Raw genomic sequence first — 21448 nt, 5'->3', positions numbered from 1 at the left:
TGTCCCTGCTGCAGGTGGGGGACAGAGGCTCGAACCCAGATCCTTGAGCTGAGTACTATGTGGGCTTAGCTGATGTGTCAACGCCCGGCCACACAGGTATTCTCTATCTATTTGCTCCAGGTCCTAAATTGAGTGGGTATCACATAACTTTTTTTTCAGTTATAAATGGATAACAACTCAAGACATTTACATAGAAAATTCTAGACGCTGGTTTTCCCAACACTTAATTATCCCTTCGCATCTCACTAGAGCACATGAAGGAAGCAGAAGAGCTAAAACATTTGTAATTACAATGTCTAAATCTCGCCTGTGTTCGTCAATTCGAAGATTTGTTGTTACAGGGAAAACTGTCCAAGTAGTTCTCCAAACGAGGAGTTAGTCAAAGGCACACATATGCTGTGCTATTGGAAACATTCAGTTACTATTTCTCCTGGCTAAGAACAGTCAACCCATAACCAACCAACCAGCAAAAAGGTGGCCTCACACAACATCGTTCCTGAAGCTAAGTCAGTTGAACGACTTCTCGGGAGTCTAAAATGAAAACTATGGAGAGATTCAGCCTGAGAGTAGCTGGAGCAGAGATTGAAAAGAAGCACAGAATGAAGCTACAAGGGTTGAAAGTTATGAAGAAACAAAAGTATAAAGAAAAAATTATAGGGGCCAGGCAATGGCACAGACCACTAAGTAAGTGCACACAGTACTTAAGTAAGTGCACACAGTACTAATCAAGGACGTGTAGAGGGGTCCCAGATTCCCACCTGCAGAGGGGACGCTTCACGAGTGATGAAGCAGGTCTACAGGCGTCTCTTTCTCTCCATCTCCATTTCCCCCTGCTCTCTCAAATTTTCTCTGTCCTATCCAATAAAATGAAAAAAAAAAAAAGGCCTCCAAAAGCAGTCAATTCATAGAGCCAGCAACTGAGCCCCAACTAAAAGGTGACTTGAGAACCTCCATTAAAAACGACGGAGGATCAATGTAAAAGATTATAAAAGCTTCCCATCAGCGCATGTTGGAGAGGCTTGTTTCCTCTCTAGTGATGTCATACATATGTCCTAATAAACAAGCATTTCCACTCTATGTAAAGCCAAAAGGTGTTAGGGGTCATGTTCCACCTGTGTAAATTCCTTTCTGCTATGGTTCCGTGTGGCTTTATGAGTTTAATAAGTCTAGAGCCTCACACACTAGAATAAGCAGAATGATAGCATTCAAGATTACAAGGAACTCTCCTACAGCTATTGGAAAACTAGAATGCCATAAACAACTAAATATTTCAGCATCATCAAATGTACTGAGATTCCTATGAAACAGACAACTTGCTTCTTAAGAAATGGAAAAGTGGGGACTTTTAGAGGGTATACACATCAAGGACCAAGGTTCAAGCCCCCAGACCCCACCCGCAACGGGGAAGCTTAACAAGTGCCAGCAGGGTTATTCCTGGGGTTTGTAGCCAGTGCTACAAAGTTTATCCTCTGACAGATAATCTCAAGTGGACACCTGCTCTACGGCAGGGAGCCAGAGTCACTGCGGGTGAAGGGAAGACCTGCTGGGACTCAGCTTTAGCATGTTCGGGACCGTTACGGATACGATATGGTCAATTAGACCATCCCTGAACACAGACGGTGGGTAGCAGAAAACAAAAACAACACAAGATGTAACATTGATTTCTATCATTTTGGTATAAGCTAAATTTCTGCACAGAAAAAAAAGTGTCTTCATTGCAGCTACAGATATTGACATCTTCAAAAAGAATCACAGTTGAACTATTTTTATAATAGCTACAGATTGCCAGAAAAGTTTGGCAGGACCAAAGGGTGTTATTCCCTGAAAATGTCAATCAAGGGCAGGTGATAGGAAGAAACTTTGTAATAAAATCCTCTAGCAGACAAGCGTCTGCACTTTTCCAGTTAGGTGCTGGCCACTTGGGAGAGCAAACATGTTACAACAATGTGTAGGGACCCAGCTTCAAGTCCTGGTCTCCGCCTGCAGGAGAAAAGCCTCAAGGACGATAAAGCAGTACAACAAGCGTCCCTCTTTCTCCCTTCCTATTCCCTATCAATTTCTCCCTGTTTCTATTCAATAAACAAATTGTACTTGTAATCCAAAGTGAAGTGCAAACGGAAAGGGGAAGCAGACCAAGGATGAAAAGGCTTAGAGGCTGTACTTTGAAATCCTGGGATAGTAAGTCCAAAGCTGATGCCACCCTATTCCTGAATTAAAATCCCACTCAGCTCACCTCCTCACTTTTTTTTGTTTTGTTCTATTTTACTAGTGATTTAATAATGATTAACCGAATTGTAAGATAAGAAGGGTACAATTCCATACAGTTCCCACCACCAGAGTTCTGTATCCCATCCTCTCCATTGGAAGCTTCTGTATTCTTTATCCCTCTGGGAGCATGGACCAAAGATCTTTATGGGGAGCAGAAGGTGGGAGTTCTGGTGTCTGTAATTCCATCTCCACTGGACATAGACATTGGTAGGTGGATCCACGCCCCCAGTCTGTTTCTGTCTTTCCTTTGGGGTAGGGCTCTGGGGATCGCCTCCTCATTTTACAGGTGAAATAACTAAAACCAACCAAGTACCATCGATGACCTACTTCTTCAAAATTACAGTAAGATAATACCAAAAAAGGATCTGAATTGTATACTTTTTATCACCACTCAGTACTTTCTCACACCACCTATATAACCAAAAATTAGTACATAATAAGAATTTTTAAAGAAGCACAAAAACAGTGTTATAAATGGAGACTGTTTCTGGTCAGAGTGGTGAAGGCTCTAAGCAGAAGGCAGTATATCTGGGGCCTGGAAGGATAAGTAGCAGTTCAGTGGGTGAAGGAGTGGAGAGAAAATATTGCAGAGAGATAGCTGCAGGTATCTGTCTTTCCCTCTCTTCCTTCTCATCCTCTTCTCTCTGTCCAATCCAATCAATAGAAAGGAAAAAGGGGGGGGGGGGAGAAATGGCCACCAGGAGCCGTAGATTCATTAGAGCCCCAGCAACTGGAGGGAGAAAACTCCACCCAGTGAAAGTCATTTGGATTCCTTTCTGGCCTTCTGGCTCAGCTCAAGTGCAAGAAGTCATCTGGTGACATGCACAAAAAATAAGACTTGGCAAAGGAGCTGAAGACAGGGTGGGTTGGGCTGTGGGTGTGCAAGAGGCAGGAATGGATCATTCTACACAGAAGGAAAACCATTTGCCAAGTTCCAAGGGCACAATAACTTGGAACATTACTTTGACTGGGAAAGTGATATTAAAGGTAAGGAAAACTGCTCTGGCAGCAGAGTGGGTATGGTGGAGGTCGGAAGGTGCAGTGACTACTTAGATTAGGTAGGAAATCAGGGGAGGGAACAAAAGTATTTCTAAGAGTATTCTTTCAAATCATGCTTGCAGAAGTCAAATAAGGCTTCCTAGAAGATGAGGTAGAGATAGGTTTTAAGGATAGAAACAAGGGGCAAAGAAAAAAAATGAAAGGAAGGAAGGAAGGAAAGAAGAAGTGAAGGGCCAAATATTTCTCTCTGTCTTATCTAATAAAAAATAAAATTAGAAAGAAAATGGCCACCAGGAGCAGTGGATTTGCAGTGCTGCCACTGAGCCCCAGCTACAAGCCTGGTGGCATTTAAAATCACAGAGAAATGAACACATGATAGTGTATTAGTATTACCAAATTATTGTTTTTGAAAGATGTCTAGACTTGACTACAAACTGTCAGAACTAGATAAGGATTGTAAGTTAAAGAGATGTTTGAAAAGTTCTTTTTATCTAAACATATCTTCAGTGGAGCTATTCCTTCTCTGTTCATTCTTGAGACAGCTTTTTCCAGCCTCCAGGGTTATTGCTGGGGCCTGCACTATGAATCCACTGCTTCTGGAGGCCATTTTTTTTCCATTTTTGTTGCCCTTGTTGTTATCGTTATTGTTGTCATTGCTGTTGGTGGTGTTGGATAGGGCAGAGAGAAATGGGGAGAGGAGGGGAAGACAGAGAGGGGGAGAGAAAGACAGACACCTGCAGACCTGCTTCACCGCCTGTGAAGCGAACTCCCTGCAAGGTGGGGATCAAGGGGCTCGAACCGGGATCCTTGTGCTGGTCCTTGCGCTTTATGCCATGTGTGCTTAACCCGCTGTGCTACCCCGCCCAGCCCCTCATCATATTTTCATATAATCTCCTGAGTGACAAATGTAGAAACTAAACTCTCTGTTCATCACTGTAACATGCACAGTTTCAGCTCAGATCTCTGTCCTGGTCTTTGTACCCACCAACACATCAGGAGCTCCAGCTAGCTCCCCATATCACCACCAAGTGACACTTCCTTGCTATTTAATTATTATTATTATTATTATTATTATTATTATTATTATTATTTTGCCTCCAGGGTTATCTCTGGGGATCGGTGCCAGCACTACAAATCCACTGCACCTGGCCCCATTTTTTTACCCATTTTATTGGCTAGGGCAGAGAGAAACTGAGAAAGAAGCAGGAAGACAGAGAGGGAGAGAGAGAAATAGATGCCTTGCAGCCCTGCTTTGCCACTTGTGAAGTTGGAGGCAGGAACTCAGATCCTCGAATGGGTGCTTAGGCTTAATACCATGTGTGTTTAACTGGGTGCACCACTACCCGGTCCCCGATTTTACTCTTTGTTTTATTCCTGTCAGAAAACTAAATCCAACAGGTTATCAAAAGGAAAATACAAAGTAAAACTTGAACTGGGTGTACTCAGCTATTAAAAATGAAGTCGTGGGGAGTCGGGCGGTAGCGCAGCGGGTTAAGCGCACGTGGTGCAAAGCACAAGGACCCACATAAGGATCCCGGTTTGAGCCCCCAGCTCCCCACCTGCAGGGGACTCGCTTCACAGGTGGTGAAGATCTACGGGTGTCTATGGGTGTCTGTCTTTCTCTCCCCCTCTATGTCTTCCCCTCCTCTCTCCATTTTCTGTCCTATCCAACAATTACGCCCTCACAACTACAATAATAACTACAACAATAAAACAAGGGCAACAAAAGGGAATAAATATATAAAAAAAAAAAACTTAAAAAAATGAAGTCGTCTGCTTGGATGGAATTTGAACACTTCATGTTAAGTGAAATAAGCCAAAAAGAGAAGGACAAAAACAGACCTACTAGCTTTTTCCAAAATGGAGGCCCCCAAATCTTCATCTGCAATATCCTTGCCTTTAGGTTCACTATTAATTAACAGTTTATTCTGCTTTATATATTAATGCTTTTTCAGAAGTTGCAGATGCTACCATGATGCCAACCTGACTTCCCTTGACAGACAACCCCACCAACGTGTCCTGGAGCCCCACTTCCCCAGAGCCCTGCCCCACTAGGGGAAGAGAGAGGCAGGCTGGGAGTATGGATCGAACTGTCAACACTCATGTTCAGCAGGGAAGTAATTACAAAAGCCAGACCTTCCACCTTCTGCATCCCACAATGACCCTGGATCCATATTCCCAGAGGGATAGAGAATGGGAAAGCTCCTGGCACTGAAGGAGGTTCTGTTGCTGCGGCACTGACTTTGTCACTATCTCCATTTTATTAAAAAAAAAAAAAAAAAAAAAAAAAAGAAGGACAAATACTGAATGGTCTCACTGGTACGTGGGACTTACTAAGTAGGGATGGGAAGAAGAGTACAAACTGAAATGTGGGCTGGGCATCAAAGCAAAGGACTCTGGGAAGGAAGAGGGTGAAGAGAATCTTGGGGGCTTTGTGCACGATGCTGTAAAAGGCCAAGGCTGTGGGTGCCAGTGATTTGCAGAGAACTTCACGGGAAGAGATGAAACACTCACAGGCCAACAACTGTGCTGTAAACTGTTAGCTCCCATCAACAGAATGAGATTTCTAAAAAAGAAATAAGTTTATTGACTAGTCAATACTGAACTCTCTACTTTGAAATGAATGTTCAAACCTACTTGCTATTTTTATTCTACTGGATAATGTTAATTTCTTTAAGAAATGTTTTTATTATCTTTTTTTGTTTAAATTTATTTATTCCTTTTTGTTGCCCTTGTTGTTGTTACTGCTGTTGTTGTTGTTGGATAGGACAGAGAGAAATCAAGAGAGGAGGAGAAGACAGAGAGGGGAGAGAAAGACACCTGCAGACCTGCTTTACCGCCTGTAAAGGTGGGGAGTCGGAGGCTCAAACCAGGATCCTTAAGCCGGTCCTTGCACTTTTCGCCACATGCGCTTAACCCGCTGCGCTACCACCCAACTCCCTGTTTATATTATCTTTAGGTATCCACTAGATAGAGACAGCCAGAAATCAAGAGTGAAGGAGAGTGACAGAGAGGAAGAGAGCCAGAGAGACACCTGTAACACTGCTTCACCACTCGCAAGGCTTTCCCCCTACAGCTGGGAACCGAAGGCTTGAACCCAGGTCCTTGTGCATTGTAACGTGTGCTCAACCAGGTGTGCCACCACACGGCCCTGGATAATGCTAATTCCTTATTGACCTTACACAGTTTTATTATTGTTAATTTAATAACTTCACTATTACTGATGGACTTCATTTCTTCCCCACATACAGAGAGACAGAGAGGAAATGAGGAGGGGTCAGGGGAGATACACAGCACCACTCCATCAGTCATGGAGTTTCCCAGGTGCCCTCATGGTATTCCCATGTGGTGCTGGGAATTTGAACCCTGGCCCCTTACACATGGTAATTTAATTTAATTATTATTTAATAATAATTTTATTATTATTGTTAATTTAATTGTTTTATCTCTCATCAGATTGGGAAGTACTATGTCTCTATAACTTCTGACATTAAGCACAGTACTGACAGAGAGTAACTTTGTATCAAAACCTATTAGAACAAAATAGTCATGAAATAATGTTCACAAAAAAAAAACCCACACATAAATGAGATTGTAAAATATGTGTGTAGACAATGGAATACTATGCAGCTATCAAGAACAATGAACCCACCTTCTCTGACCCATCTTGGTCAGAGCTAGAAGGGATTATGTTAAGTGAGCTAAGTCAGAAAGATAAAGATGAGTATGGGATGATCCCACTCATCAGCAGAAGTTGAGTAAGAAGATCTGAACGGGAAACTAAAAGCAGGACCTGACCAAATTGTAAGTAGGGCACCAAAGTAAAAGCCCTGTGGTGAGGGGTAGACATGCAGCTTCCTGGGACAGTGGGGGGTGGGAGTGGGTGGGAGGGATGGATCACAGTCTTTTGGTGGTGGGAATGGTGTTTATGTACACTCCTAGTAAAATGTAGTCATATAAATCGCTAGTTAATTAATACGAGAGGGGGAAAATTAATTGTATGTCTCGAAGTTTTTCAAAACACAAACTGAATCTTTTTAATATATAGGCTGTGCAATTGATATGCAGACTCTCTCAAAAGCCTAGACCAAGTAGACCAGAAGCAACCAATAGCACAGCTATATACAAGATACTGGGTACTGTACAGCAAACCATAACAAAAGAACTTTTCAAAGTTAATCCAATTACCAAATAATGTGATGATAACATTAACTATCGATTGTCTTTTTGAACCCTAAGATAGCAGGAACCTCACATCTCCACTATAGAGCCCCTACTTCCCCCAGTCCTGGAACCCTTGGATAGGGCCCACTTTCCCGTATGCCTCTCCCAATCCATATCAAATAATATTGCATCCGCCGGTCACAACCTAACCAACGCAACGACTGCCACCTCAACATGCTTCACCTCAGACTGTGTCCAGAGACTTCACATGTGGAATGACAACCCTTCAGCTTCATTACTCAGGTGAGACCTTTCCTTTTATAGTACACACTAATTCCATCTCAGGTGGTTCACTTTCTAACAAAGTCCCAAAACCTAGATATAGACCAGGTTCTGTGAGAGAGAGCATATGTTCACACGTATCCGTAAACTACTGCAAAATATATACCTGAAAGCAGAAGTACACTAGAGTTTGCAGTGAGTACCCCCCTAACACTTGCTCTCCACTATTCCAAGCTTTGGGTCCATGATTGCTCAACAATTTGTTTGGCTTCGTATGTTAACTCTCTTTTTAGTCACCAGGTTCCAGATGTCATCAGGATGCCTGCCAGGCTTCCCTAGATTGAAGACCTCACCAATATGTCCTGGAGCTCCACTTCCCCAGAGACCCACCCTACTAGGGAAAGAGAGAGGCAGACTGGGAGTATGGACTGACCAGTCAACGCCCATGTTCAGTGGGGAAGCAATTACAGAAGCCAGACCTTCTACCTTCTGCAACCCACAATGACCCTGGGTCCATGCTCCCAGAGGGATAGAGAATGGGAAAGCTATCAGGGGAGGGGGTGGGATATGGAGATTGGGTGGTGGGAATTGTGTGGAGTTAGTTGTACCCCTCCTACCCTATGGTTTTGTTAATTAATCCTTTCTTAAATAAAAAAGAAAAAAAAATATGTGTGTAGAAAAAGTATCCTTAAAAAAAAAAAGTTGAGAGAGGAAAAATAAGCAGAAAGTTGGCTTGCTCAAAAATACTATATTAAGTTCATATAACACAGAATCCAGAAAAGTAAACTTAGTTACATGTACAGAAGACCGTATCTTAAAATTACATCATCATTAAGAGTAGCAAAGCCACTTCCAAGAAATTATTTTCAGGGTAGATTTTATAACCAACACCTATAAACTATTTTAAATTGAGTTTTACATAGTAAGTTCTTTTTCAACACCATTCCTAAATATACACTTATACCCTGCAAAGTCGAATGTACTTCACCATGGCAACAGTTCTGTATAAACTCCTACTCAAGCTAGAAAGAGCACATGTGAAAGCATGAATATGCTGGAGTATTTTGAGGTGCCTGTTGAAATAAATCACCCCACCTATTCTGTAAATTTTTAAGTGTGTGTGCTTACGCTTCCTTAAAACATTTTTGTAACTGATCAGAATGTAACTTTCATTTCTAAAACCTTGTTTTATTAAGTAGCACAAGATGCTGCTTAAGTGTAAGGGACAAAGAATGTAAAAGAAATAAAACAATGTCAAGGATCATATATTGAGAATCAAGTTGGATGGCAGCTGAGAGATGGGAATAATAATAGGAAGTAATGTTTACGTGATTTGTTAAAACAAAAAAAAAAGGAGAGTGGGGAGAGATAGCAGAGTGGTTATGCAAAGAGACTCTCATGCCTGAGGCTCCAAAGTCCCAGGTTCAATCCCCCACACCACCATAAGCCAGAGCTGAGCAGTGCTCTGGTGAGAGAAAAAAAAAAAAAGAAAGAAAGGGGAGGCAGAGCTACCAGCAGCAGATCTCTTTCTCTCCTCTCCTCTCCTCTCCTCTCCTCTCCTCTCCTCTCCTCTCCTCTCCTCTCCTCTCCTCTCCTCTCCTCTCCTCTCCTCTCCTCTCCTCTCCTCTCCCAGATCAACTAGGACTACCAAAGGAGACAACCCGGACCAAAACAAGACAGGACTAGAATGACCACAGGAACCCAGTAAATCACCCGTGAGTACAAACACGCGTGGCTGGTGACAGAGAGGAGAGAGGGGCTTAAGGAGAGATTAAGTGACTGCTAACAGTTCAACAGTTTATCAGTGGAGACATCAGCTCCAGTCTGCTCCCCCAACAAGGGGACAGCTGAAGGGAGGAGAGGACTCCCCAGAGACTCACCAAGTACAACTCTGAGTCTCCATTGCTACTACCCTCAGAATATGGAGCAGCGACAAGAAGGGACACCAGGGAACAGAGATCTAACCGGGAAACTTAGGAGAAGACCTATACCTCTGTGGCATAGCTGAGGGGCTGTGAAAGTCTCTTTGTATAACCACTGGATTATCTCTGCCACACCCTGCTTTATCTCTTGGTCAGGAGTCAGTGATTAAGCTAAGAAGCCTATTGATAGTTTAAAAGCCCTCAGGCTACCATAGCCTACAGGGAAGAAAAAAAAAAGAGGCTTTTAAACCACTGAGCTCCAACTCAGGGATTGAAAAAACTGTTAACTTCCACCACTGTGAACCCTTTAATTAAATTACTTAGACACAAGTCAATCCAGGCAATAGTGATCAATAATTTGAAAAGTACTGATACAGGGAACTCATAACATAATATATAAAATGGTTAAAACAACAAGAAAAAATATTGGAGACTCAAACCAGGACAAGAGTCCAGCTAAAAGTCCTCCAGAGGGTGAAGCACAAAACAACGAGTTCAACATCCAAACATTAGCTAAGGAAATAATAACAGGAGTGAGTAAAGAATTTGAAAAAATTGTAATCAGAAATGCAGGAACAACAACTGAGAATATGGAAGAAAATTCTAATTATCTCATGGTTATTAGAGAGCTGAAAGCTGAAATCGCTGAGCTAAGAAGGCAACTAGCTGAACAAGCTAAAACAGTATCAGAGCAGGGCAACAAAATAGATGAACTCCAGAAAGCAGTAGAGGGCAGAGAGAATAGAATCTATGAGGCTGAAGACAGAATTAGCAAGATTGAGGATGAATTAGAGACAACTAAAAAAGAAGTAAGAGATCTCAAAAAGAGATTAAGAGATGCTGAAAACAACAACAGAGTCCTATGGGATGACTTCAAAAGAAACAATATACGCATTATTGGCTTACCAGAGGAAGAAAGAGAAGGAGAGGAAGAAAGCATTCTCCAGGCCATAATAGCTGAAAATTTCTCTAGTCTAGACAACACCAAAGACATAAAGATTCAAGAAGCCCAGAGGGTCCCAAACAGAATTAACCCAGACCTAAAGACACCAAGACATGTCATACTTAGAATGGAAAGGAATAAGGATAAAGAAAGGATCCTCAAGGCTGCAAGAGAAAAACAAAGAGTCACCTACAAAGGAAAACCCATAAGATTAGTAGCAGACTTCTCCATACAAACACTACAGGCCAGAAGAGAATGGCAAGATATCTATCGAGTGCTCCATGAGAAAGGCTTTCAGCCAAGAATACTATATCCTGCTAGACTGTCAGTCAGACTAGATGGAAGCATCAAAACCTTCTCAGACAAGCAACAGTTGAAGGAAGCAACCATTACCAAGCCTGCCCTGAAAGAAGTTCTAAAAGGTCTCCTATAAACAACCAGACCACCAAAAATAGGACATATATCAAAACACTCTAAAACTCTACAAGAATGGCATTAAAATATCTTCAATCTTTGATATCAATAAATGTCAATGGCCTGAATTCACCTATTAAAAGACACAGAGTAGGAAGATGGATCAGAAAACACAACCCAACAATATGTTGTCTACAGGAAACTCATCTAACTCAACAAGACAAACACAGACTTAAAGTGAAAGGATGGAAAACTATCATACAAGCCAATGGCCCACAAAAAAGGGCAGGAGCAGCTATTCTCATATCTGACATGACAGACTTTAAAATAGATAAGATTAAAAAAGATAGGAATGGACACTACTTAATGCTCAGAGGATCAGTCAATCAAGAGGACTTAACAATTATTAATATCTATGCATCCAATGAGAAGCCATCTAAATACATCAAACTTCTACTGAAAGAGCTACAGCAATATATTAACAGTAACACAATCATAGTAGGGGACTTCAACACCCCACTATCTCAACTTGACAGATCATCCAGGCAGAAAATCAATAAAGACATAAGGGAGCTAAATGAAGAGATAGATAAACTAGAACTATTGGACATTTTCAGAGTCATTCATCCCAAGAAACTGGAATACACATTCTACTCAAATCCACATGGATCATTCTCAAGGATAGACCATATGTTAGGCCACAAAGACAGCATCAGCCAATTCAAGAGCACTGAAATCATCCCAAGCATCTTCTCAGACCACAGTGGAATTAAACTAACACTTAACAATCAACAAAAGATTAGTAACAGTGTCAAAATGTGGAAGCTCAACAGTACACTTCTTAACAACTTCTGGGTCAAAGAGGAAATCAAGGAAGAAATCAAAATGTTTCGAGAGTTCAATGAAAATGAAGACACAAGCTATCAAAACATTTGAGACACAGCTAAAGCAGTCCTAAGAGGAAAGTTCATAGCTATACAAGCACACATTAGGAAACAAGAAAAGGCACAAATAAACAGCCTGATTGCACATCTTAAAGACCTAGAAGAAGAACAACAAAGGAATCCTAAAGCAACCAGAAGGACAGAAATCACTAAAGTTAGGGCAGAAATAAATAACATTGAGAATAGGAAAACCATACAAAAGATCAATGAAAGTAAATGTTGGTTCTTCAAAAGAGTAAACAAAATCGACAAGCCTTTAGCCAGACTCACAAAAAAAAAAAAGGGAGAAGACCCAAATAAATCGGATAGTAAATGAAAGAGGAGATATCACAACAGACACCGCAGAAATTCAACATATCATGCGAGGCTTCTATGAACAACTATATGCCACCAAGCTAGAGAACCTGGAAGAAATGAATGATTTCCTAGATACCTACCAACTTCCAAAACTAAGTAAAGAGGAAGTGGATAACATGAACAGGCCCATCACAGCTAATGAAATTGAAACAGTTATCAAAAATCTCCACAAAAATAAAAGTCCTGGACCAGATGGTTTTACAAATGAATTCTACAAAACCTTCAAAGAAGAATTAATACCTCTACTTTTAAAAGTCTTCCAGAAGATTGAAGACACTGGAATACTCCCTGCTAGCTTCTATGAAGCCAACATCACCCTGATACCAAAAGCAGACAGGGACACAACCAAAAAAGAAAACTACAGACCAATATCTCTGATGAACATAGATGCGAAAATATTGAACAAAATTCTAGCCAACCGGATACAGCAGGATATCAAAAAGATTGTTCATCATGACCAACTGGGGTCTATCCCAGACATGCAAGGTTGGTTTAATATACGTAAATCAATCAATGTGATCCACCACATCAACAAAAGCAAGACCAAAAACCACATGGTCATATCAATAGATGCAGAGAAAGCCTTGGACAAAATACAACATCCCTTTATGATCAAAACACTACAAAAAATGGGAATAGATGGAAAATTCCTGAAGATAGTGGAGTCTATATATAGCAAACCTACAGCCAACATCATACTCAATGGTGAAAAACTGGAAGCATTTCCCCTCTGATCAGGTACCAGACAGGGCTGCCCACTATCACCATTACTATTCAACATAGTGTTGGAAGTTCTTGCCATAGCAATCAGGCAGGAGCAAGGAATTAAAGGCATACAGATTGGAAGAGAAGAAGTCAAACTCTCCTTATTTGCAGATGACATGATAGTATACATGGAAAAACCTAAGGAATCCAGCAAGAAGCTTTTGGAAATCATCAGGCAATACAGTAAGGTGTCAGGCTATAAAATTAACATTCAAAAGTCAGTGGCATTCCTCTATGCAAACACTGTTAGAAGAAGTTGAAATCCAGAAATCAGTTCCTTTTTCTATAGCAACAAAAACAATAAAATATCTAGGAATAAACCTAACCAAAGAAGTGAAAGACTTGTATACTGAAAATTATGAGTCACTACTCAAAGAAATTGAAAAAGACACAAAGAAGTGGAAAGATATTCCATGTTCATGGGTTGGAAGAATTAACATCATCAAAATGAATATATTACCCAGCGCCATCTACAAATTTAATGCTATCCCCATCAAGATCCCAAGCACATTTTTTAGGAGAATAGAACAAATGCTACAAATGTTTATCTGGAACCAGAAAAGACCTAGAATTGCCAAAACAATCTTGAGAAAAAAGAACAGAACCGGAGGCATCACACTCCCGGATCTCAAACTGTATTATAGGGCCATTGTCATCAAAACTGCTTGGTACTGGAACATGAACAGACACACTGACCAGTGGAATAGAATTGAGAGCCCAGATATGAGGCCCCACATGTATGGACATCTAATCTTTGACAAAGGGGCCCAGACTATTACATGGGGAAAGCAGAGTCTCTTCAACAAATGGTGTTGGAAACAATGGGTTGAAACATGCAGAAGAATGAAACTGAATCACTGTATTTCACCAAATACAAAAGTAAATTCCAAGTGGATCAAGGACTTGGATGTTAGACCAGAAACTATCAGATACTTAGAGGAAAATATTGGCAGAACTTTTTTCCGCATAAATTTTAAAGACATTTTCAATGAAATGAAACCAATTACAAGGAAGACTAAGGCAAGTATAAACCTATGGGACTACATCAAATTCAAAAGCTTCTTCACAGCAAAAGAAACCACTACCCAAACCAAGAGACCCCTCACAGAATGGGAGAAGATCTTTATATGCCATACATCAGATAAGAGTTTAATAACCAACATATATAAAGAGCTTGCCAGACTCAACAACAAGACAACAAATAACCCCATCCAAAAATGGGGGGAGGACTTGGACAGAATATTCACCACAGAAGAGATCCTAAAGGCCGAGAAACACATGAAAAAATGCTCCAAGTCTCTGACTGTCAGAGAAATGCAAATCAAGACAACAATGAGATATCACTTCACTCCTGTGAGAATGTCATACATCAGAAAAGGGAACAGCAGCAAATGCTGGAGAGGGTGTGGGGTCAAAGGAACCCTCCTGCACTTCTGGTGGGAATGTCAATTGGTCCAACCTCTGTGGAGAACAGTCTGGAGAACTCTCAGAAGGCTAGAAATGGACCTACCCTATGACCCTGCAATTCCCCTCCTGGGGATATATCCTAAGGAACCCAACACACCCATCCAAAAAGATCTGTGTACACATATGTTCTTGGCAGCACAATTTGTAATAGCCAAAACCTGGAAGCAACCCAGGTGTCCAACAACAGATGAGTGGCTGAGCAAGTTGTGGTCTAGATACACAATGGAATACTACTCAGCTGTAAAAAATGGTGACTTCACTGTTTTCAGCTGATCTTGGATGGACCTTGAAAAAATCATGTTGAGTGAAATAAGTCAGAAACAGAAGGATGAATATGGGATGATCTCACTCTCAGGCCGAAGTTGAAAAACAAGATTAGAAAAGAAAACACAAGTCGAACCTGAAATGGAATTGGAGTATTACACCAAAGTAAAAGACTCTGGGGTGGGTGGGTGGGTGGGTGGGGAGAATACAGGTCCATGAAGGATGATAAATGACATAGTGGGGGTTGTATTGTTAAATGGGAATCTGGGGAATGTTATGCATGTACAAACTATTGTATTTACTGTTGAATGTAAAACATTAATTCCCCAATAAAGAAATAAATTATAAAAAAAAAAGGATGAAAGAGAAAGAGAGAGAGCTAGAGAGAGAAAGAAAGAAAGAAAGAAAGAAAAAGAAAGGAAGGAAAGAAGCAGTATACTCAATAGCACAATTACATCACCTTTTCAACAAAGCAAGTATTTCAAAACCACTTTCTTTTCTAAATCACCATATCTTTGTCATCCTTGTTCAAAGCCTAAGATGGTGCACTTGGTCTTTCCTTGCTGTTCTGAGCTTCTTTTTCTCTGAACTACTTTCTTTCTTTGTTTATAACGTGAACACAAATTCATTAAACCAAAAAAAAAAAAATCAAATCCATTTCTTAATTTCTAACTTTTCTCCTATGTCTCACACCTTAAATCTTCTATGGTCCACTGAAAAATTACCCAAGGTATTTTTGGGGGAAGCTGTGATCTCATGTACACATAACTTCACTATTACTGATGGACTTCATTTCTTCCCCACATACAGAGAGACAGAGAGGAAATGAGGAGGGGTCAGGGGGAGATACCACAGCACCACTCCATCAGTCATGGAGTTTCCCCATGTGGTGCTGGGAATTTGAACCTGGCCCCTTACACATGATAAAGTGTGTGCTCTACCAGTCAAGCTATTTCCTACTAACCGGTAAGACTTGTTATGTCGAGTCTCTGGGCCCCACTTACATAACCATTACCCTATCTCAACGTACATGCAGAATTATTTCCAGGTCAATGTTTTATTTGTGGCATCACACAAAAACCTACCGAGTATATGACCTCATCCTCAGTTCTGTCAAAATGTGCTCGTCTTCATTAAGGAATTTATAAATTACCTAGTTTATCAAACCCAATCAATACTGGTGTTTTGCTTTTAAAAGTAGACTGTATGAAAGTCAGAAAGAAAACTCAGTCATAAGGGGCCAGATGGCAGCAAACAATACAAATTTTTTAAAAGATCTGTAGTCATAAATCATCTCTCTGCCCCTTTGAATTAGAGATCTCTCTACCATGTAGAACAGTGTTCTCAAGGACACAAGAGCTTTCTTTGAAATATAAACATTCAGTGAGATAATTAACATTTTCCTGCCCATTCCTTGCAGGAGGGTTTAAGCACTCATTGCCAGTTAAGTCCACATGGATTTCATATTAACCAATCTTTTTTTCTCACTTTTTAAGAATTTATTTTCCCTGAGGCCAGACGGTGGCACACCTGGTTAAGCACACATAGTACAAAGCACAAGAACCTCTGCAAGGATCTGGGTTTGAACCCCCAGACCCCCACCTGCAAGGGAGATGCTTCACAAACGATGAAAAAGTGGCCGCTGGGAGTGCTGACACCAGGCCCCAGCTATAACCCTGGAGGCAAAAAAAAATAATTTTTTTTCCTTCTTCCTTAAATCTGCTAAAAACGTACTGCCAGCCTCCAGTAGGGTTCTCTGGTGAGTTCCCCTTTGAAATCTCTGGTCACTTCTGCATACATTGAAGTTGAGTTTATTTCCCGCCGAATTCTTTTCTCTGTTGTAATATTCATGAGGAGTTCAATTTACTCTTATTGTTTAATTATAGATTTATCTCTGACAATATGATCTACACACACCTTGCTGATCTTCCTCCATTTTTTAACCGAGAATGTTTCTATCCATTCCCATGGTCTGTGACGACTTGGTCTTAAAGCCAGTAGATTTTTATTTATTATTTACTTTTTATTATTTTTTGCCTCCAAGGTTATTGCTGGGGCTCATTGCCTGCACCACAAATCCACTACTCCTGGAAGCCATTTTTATCCCTTTTGTTGCCCTTGTTTTATCATTGTGGTTATTATTATTGTTGTTATAGCTGTTGTTGTCGGATAGGACAGAGAGAAATGGAGAGAGGAAGGGAAGACAGAGAGGGGGAAAGACAGACACCTGCAGACCTGCTTCACCGCTTGTGACGCGACTCCCTTGCAGGTGGGGAGTCGGGGGCTCAAACCGGGATCCTTGCGCTTGGCGCCACGTGTGCTTAACCTGCTGGGCTGCCGCCCGACTCCCCAGCCAGTAGATTTTTATCTCATTCCTTACCAAGTACACCCCATCCTCCAACATGACCTGGCTGACAGGTTCCACACTCCTGCAATGCCCTGGCTTCCTTTATCATGGCTCTCTCATCAAGCTGTACTGGAACAGACTGTGTTCTCTGCTAGATCACACACTCTCCTGCAGTGCTGGAGACTGAGCCCTGCGTTAGATGAATTCATGTCAAAGATGGCCAGCACCTTTCAACTTTTAGAATGAATGGGCGACGCTTCCCTTCCCCATCTGGGGAGCTCTCTGCAGTTCTAATGTGGTGCTGGTACGCAGAGCCTCATGTCTGCGAGGCAAACACTCCACACTGGACCACCAAGCTGGTCACCACTCTGTCTTAATACCTTCATCACTACCTGGGGCTAAAGAGACCCTCAGCAGACATGAGGAAAATAAATAAATGTTTAGCACATTAATGGGCAGTAAGAGAACACTAGTGAAAAACAAAAAAAAAATCCATTGTTGAAATCAGCTAGAGCAACTCCACTTTCCTCAGAGAACAAGCTGAACACAGGGTAACACAGACACAGCCCATAACACTACATGCAATACTGACGGAAAAACCATGGTATGATGCTAGCCCGTCTGCATAGGTGGGCATTTATTAAAAGAAGAATATTTTTTCTTGGCTTACTCAGGATAACCAGTTGAGATAAATCCTTTAGGTACTAAATATTTCCATTTATGGATAATCTTTCATTTAAAATAATACCAGTTCCATATTTGGAAACAAATATGGAACCATTAGTCCATGGTTAGTACTTTCAAAGTCAAAATTAGAACCTAAGTAACCTACAAAAATCTTTCTTTGGTATTTCAGAGTTTGGGGTCAGCAGCCATATATATATATATATATATATATATATATATATATATATATATATATATATATATATATGTATGTGCACGAGTGGGACTTACGGATAGATTTGTACTATTGGGAACATATTGGTCCTGTTCACCGAGCAAGACATCAATCACAGGGTGACGGCCACTTTTTATTATGATTTTTCTTTCATCTTGTACAGTTGGCCTGCAAAATAAGACACATATTTCAATGTCTGGGGCATGAAACTGTCCTTAGAGAGAAAGGAAGGGAGGCAGGGAGGCAGGGAGGAAAGAAGGATGGATGAATGGATTCTAAGATAGCAGGAAGGGTGTCTGCTATCAGAAAAACAGGTCCCAGCCAAAGCTCCTCCCACTGTACTGGGAGACTCTTCAGTGCTGCGGTGTCTCTCCTTCCTCCTTCCTCTCTTTCTCTCTGAAAAAGCTAGCCAGAGTGATGAAGCGCCAGTGATATCAAAAACAAAACCCTTTAAGACACTATGAAAAACGGATGTTAAGAATACAAATTTAGAACATGTTTTTCAGTACAAATGTTAAATTTTACTTATAAAATATCAATTAGGCCACTAGGGAAAAGATACAAACAGGCTGGGGGGATGGATCCACCTGCCAATGCCCATGTCCAGTGGAGAAACAATGACAGAAGCCAGAACTTCCACCTTCTGCTCCCCATAAGGAATTTTGGTCCCCAGGGCCAGGCGGTGGCTAAGTACTCACATTACAGTGTACAAGGATCCAGGTTCAAGTCCCTGGTCCCCACCTGTAGAAAGGAAGCTTCACAAATGGTGAAGCAGGGATGCAGGTGTCTCTCTGTCTATCCCCTGTGTCCTTCTCAACTTCTGTCTCTATCCAATAATAAATTTAAAAAAATATATTAAAAAAAAAAGAATTTCAGTCTCTACTCCCAGAGGGGGAGAAATCATAGGGGGGAGAAATCATAGGGGGAAGATGACCAGAAGGCCCTGAACTCCAATTCCATCAGGACCCAGAGACAGAAGAAGAAACAGGAAGGTCATCTGGAAATAGTAATAGGTATAGGTGTAGGTGTGACTCAGAAAGGGAGAGAAGGCAAATCATAGCAAAATGGGCAAATATATATAAATACAGATAGTTACAGGATTAGTAATCTTGGAATCTGTAATCTTGGGAGAACCACTGGAGTTTCCAATAGAGAGAATGGGGACACAGAACTCTGGTGGTGGGAACGGTGAGTAGTTATGCCTCTAATATCGTATAATTTTATAAATCAGTGTTAAATCACTAATAAAAATTTTTAAAAATTAACTACCAGGGGCCGGGTAGTAATGCAACAGGTTAAGTGCACATGGCACAAAGTGCAAGGACCGGTGTAAGGATCCTGGTTTGAGCCCCTGGCTTACCATCTACAGGGGGGATCGCTTCACAGGTGGTGAAGCAAGTCTGCAGATGTCTACCTTTCTCTCCCCCTCTGTCTTTCCCTCCTCTCTTAATTTCTCTTTGTCCTATCCAACAACAATGACAACAATAACAATAACAACAACAAGGGCAACAGAAATGGGAAAAAATGTCCTCCAGGAACAGCGGATTCATGGTGCAGGCACAGAGCTCCAGCAATAACCCTGGAGGCATAGTAATAATAATAATTATTATTATTATTTAACATAAAAAGTATTAATCTGCCACTTGAGGTGGTTCCATTATTGAGGCCAACCTTTATAAGATTTTTTTTCTACTATTCTCTCAGATAAATATTTTCACAAGTATGGGTCATAACTTAATGCTACTGAAATCATTTCCAATAATAACAATCATAAAGAAAATAATGTAAGGGCTAGGCAGTGGTGAACCTGATTAAGTGCACAAGGAGAGTGGTTCAAGCCCTCCTGCTCCCCATCTGCACAGGGAAAGCTTCACAAATGGTGAAGCAGTGCTACAGGTGACTCTCTTTCTCTGTCCTTCCCTCCTCCCACCTCGATTCCTATCTCTATTCAATAAAGAAATATTGTAAAAATATATATTTATAAAAAAAAATCAATGTAAAGTTATTTTTAGGTTTACTATACTGACAGAAACCATACACTGGACTTGGAGACCTAAGATTTTCTCATTCTGTTTATATAATAAAAACACTTTTCTGTGGCCATTGGTATCTTTCACTTTTTTAAAAAATATTTATTTATTTATTCCCTTTTGTTGCCCTTGTTGTTTTATTGTTGTAGTTATGATTGTTGTTATTGATGCACTCATTTCTGGATAGGACAGAGAGAAAAGGAGAGAGGAGGGAAAGACAAAGAGGGGGAGAGAAAGACAGACACCTGCAGACCTGCTTCACCGCCTGTGAAGCGACTCCCCTGCAGGTGGGGAGCTGGGGCTCCAACTGGGATCCTTCCGCCGGTCCTTGCACTTTGCGCCACGCCACATGCACTTAACCTGCTGCGCTACCGACCGACTCCCTATCTTTCACTTTTTAATAAACATTTTTTTTTTTTACACCTTGCTGGTTTTGTATTTTAAGTGTTGTTTTTAATTCAGGTCTGCTTAGGTACACAAAAAGACGTTCAACACCTCTTATTATGAAGGGTGCAAAGGAAAGCATCTGCATCTGGAGCTAGAGTGAACATTCTGCTTTGACTGCACACACTGACAGCAAGATGGAAAATTTTCATTATTTTTTAGAATTTTTTTATTATCTGTATTTATTTACTGGATACAGATAGCCAGAAGGCAAGAGGGAAGGGGGCGACAGAGAGGAAGAGAAAGACAGAGAGACACCTCCATCCCTGCTTCACTTGCAAAGCTTCCCCCCTGCAGGTGGAGACCAGGATCTCGAACCCAGGTCCTTGTGCATTGTCACATGTGTGCTCAACCCAGGTGTGCCTCCGCCTGGCCCCGAAATTTACTATTATTACACCAAGCACATACATGTGTAAACATTCAACTTAGTTCAGTCTATTTGAAGAATTTAAATATTTTATAATAAAACACTAAAATGGAGTAAGTACATATATTCTGAAGGACTGAAGGAGGCAGGAGCTAAGAGATGTTACCTGCAGTAATTCCCATGTTTAGCGACTTTGGCCAAGGAGAATATACAGTCAACAGTTGCTAGGTGATAAACAGCTTTGCATAAGAAGTAATAATGTTCACCAAAATTCCTGCAAGAGCAGCAGCAACAACAAAAAAAAAGGTAAATGAACAGAGTTCGGAGACCTGCCAAAGCTCTGTAAGTCAACATTTTATTAGCTAAAAGGAAGATACACGAAAGAACCAGCTATGCCTCGTGGTTAAGAAAGACCTTCCAATGAACTACTTTCCTGTTTAATATAATAATCTGAGGCTATCTTTTTTTGACATTTGATTAGAGTTACATACATTTAAAACAGTCTCTACACAAAGCCATCTACCATTCCATTTTTAATCTGACCGTGACATTTCTACTTAGACATAATTA

At 40.9% G+C, this 21448-nt stretch overlaps 1 protein-coding gene across 2 annotated transcripts in view; it reads right to left on the bottom strand.

The window, feature by feature from the left end:
* The window catches only part of MSH3 (mutS homolog 3), a 217312-nt gene that overhangs the window by 86199 nt on the left and 109665 nt on the right, over nucleotides 1-21448 (bottom strand). For both annotated transcript variants that reach the window (XM_060201098.1, XM_060201099.1), the window contains exons 18-19: nucleotides 21045-21152; nucleotides 18094-18205 (exon numbers count right to left, since the gene is read on the bottom strand). In XM_060201098.1, the coding sequence (XP_060057081.1) occupies nucleotides 18094-18205; nucleotides 21045-21152 (220 nt within the window). The remainder of the gene's footprint in view (nucleotides 1-18093; nucleotides 18206-21044; nucleotides 21153-21448) is intronic.

This window comes from Erinaceus europaeus, chromosome 11 (assembly GCF_950295315.1).
Source record: "Erinaceus europaeus chromosome 11, mEriEur2.1, whole genome shotgun sequence".
Taxonomy (NCBI): Eukaryota; Metazoa; Chordata; class Mammalia; order Eulipotyphla; family Erinaceidae; genus Erinaceus; species Erinaceus europaeus.
The sequence above is the reverse complement of the archived record's forward strand: the minus strand, read 5'-3'. Positions and strand labels throughout refer to the sequence as shown.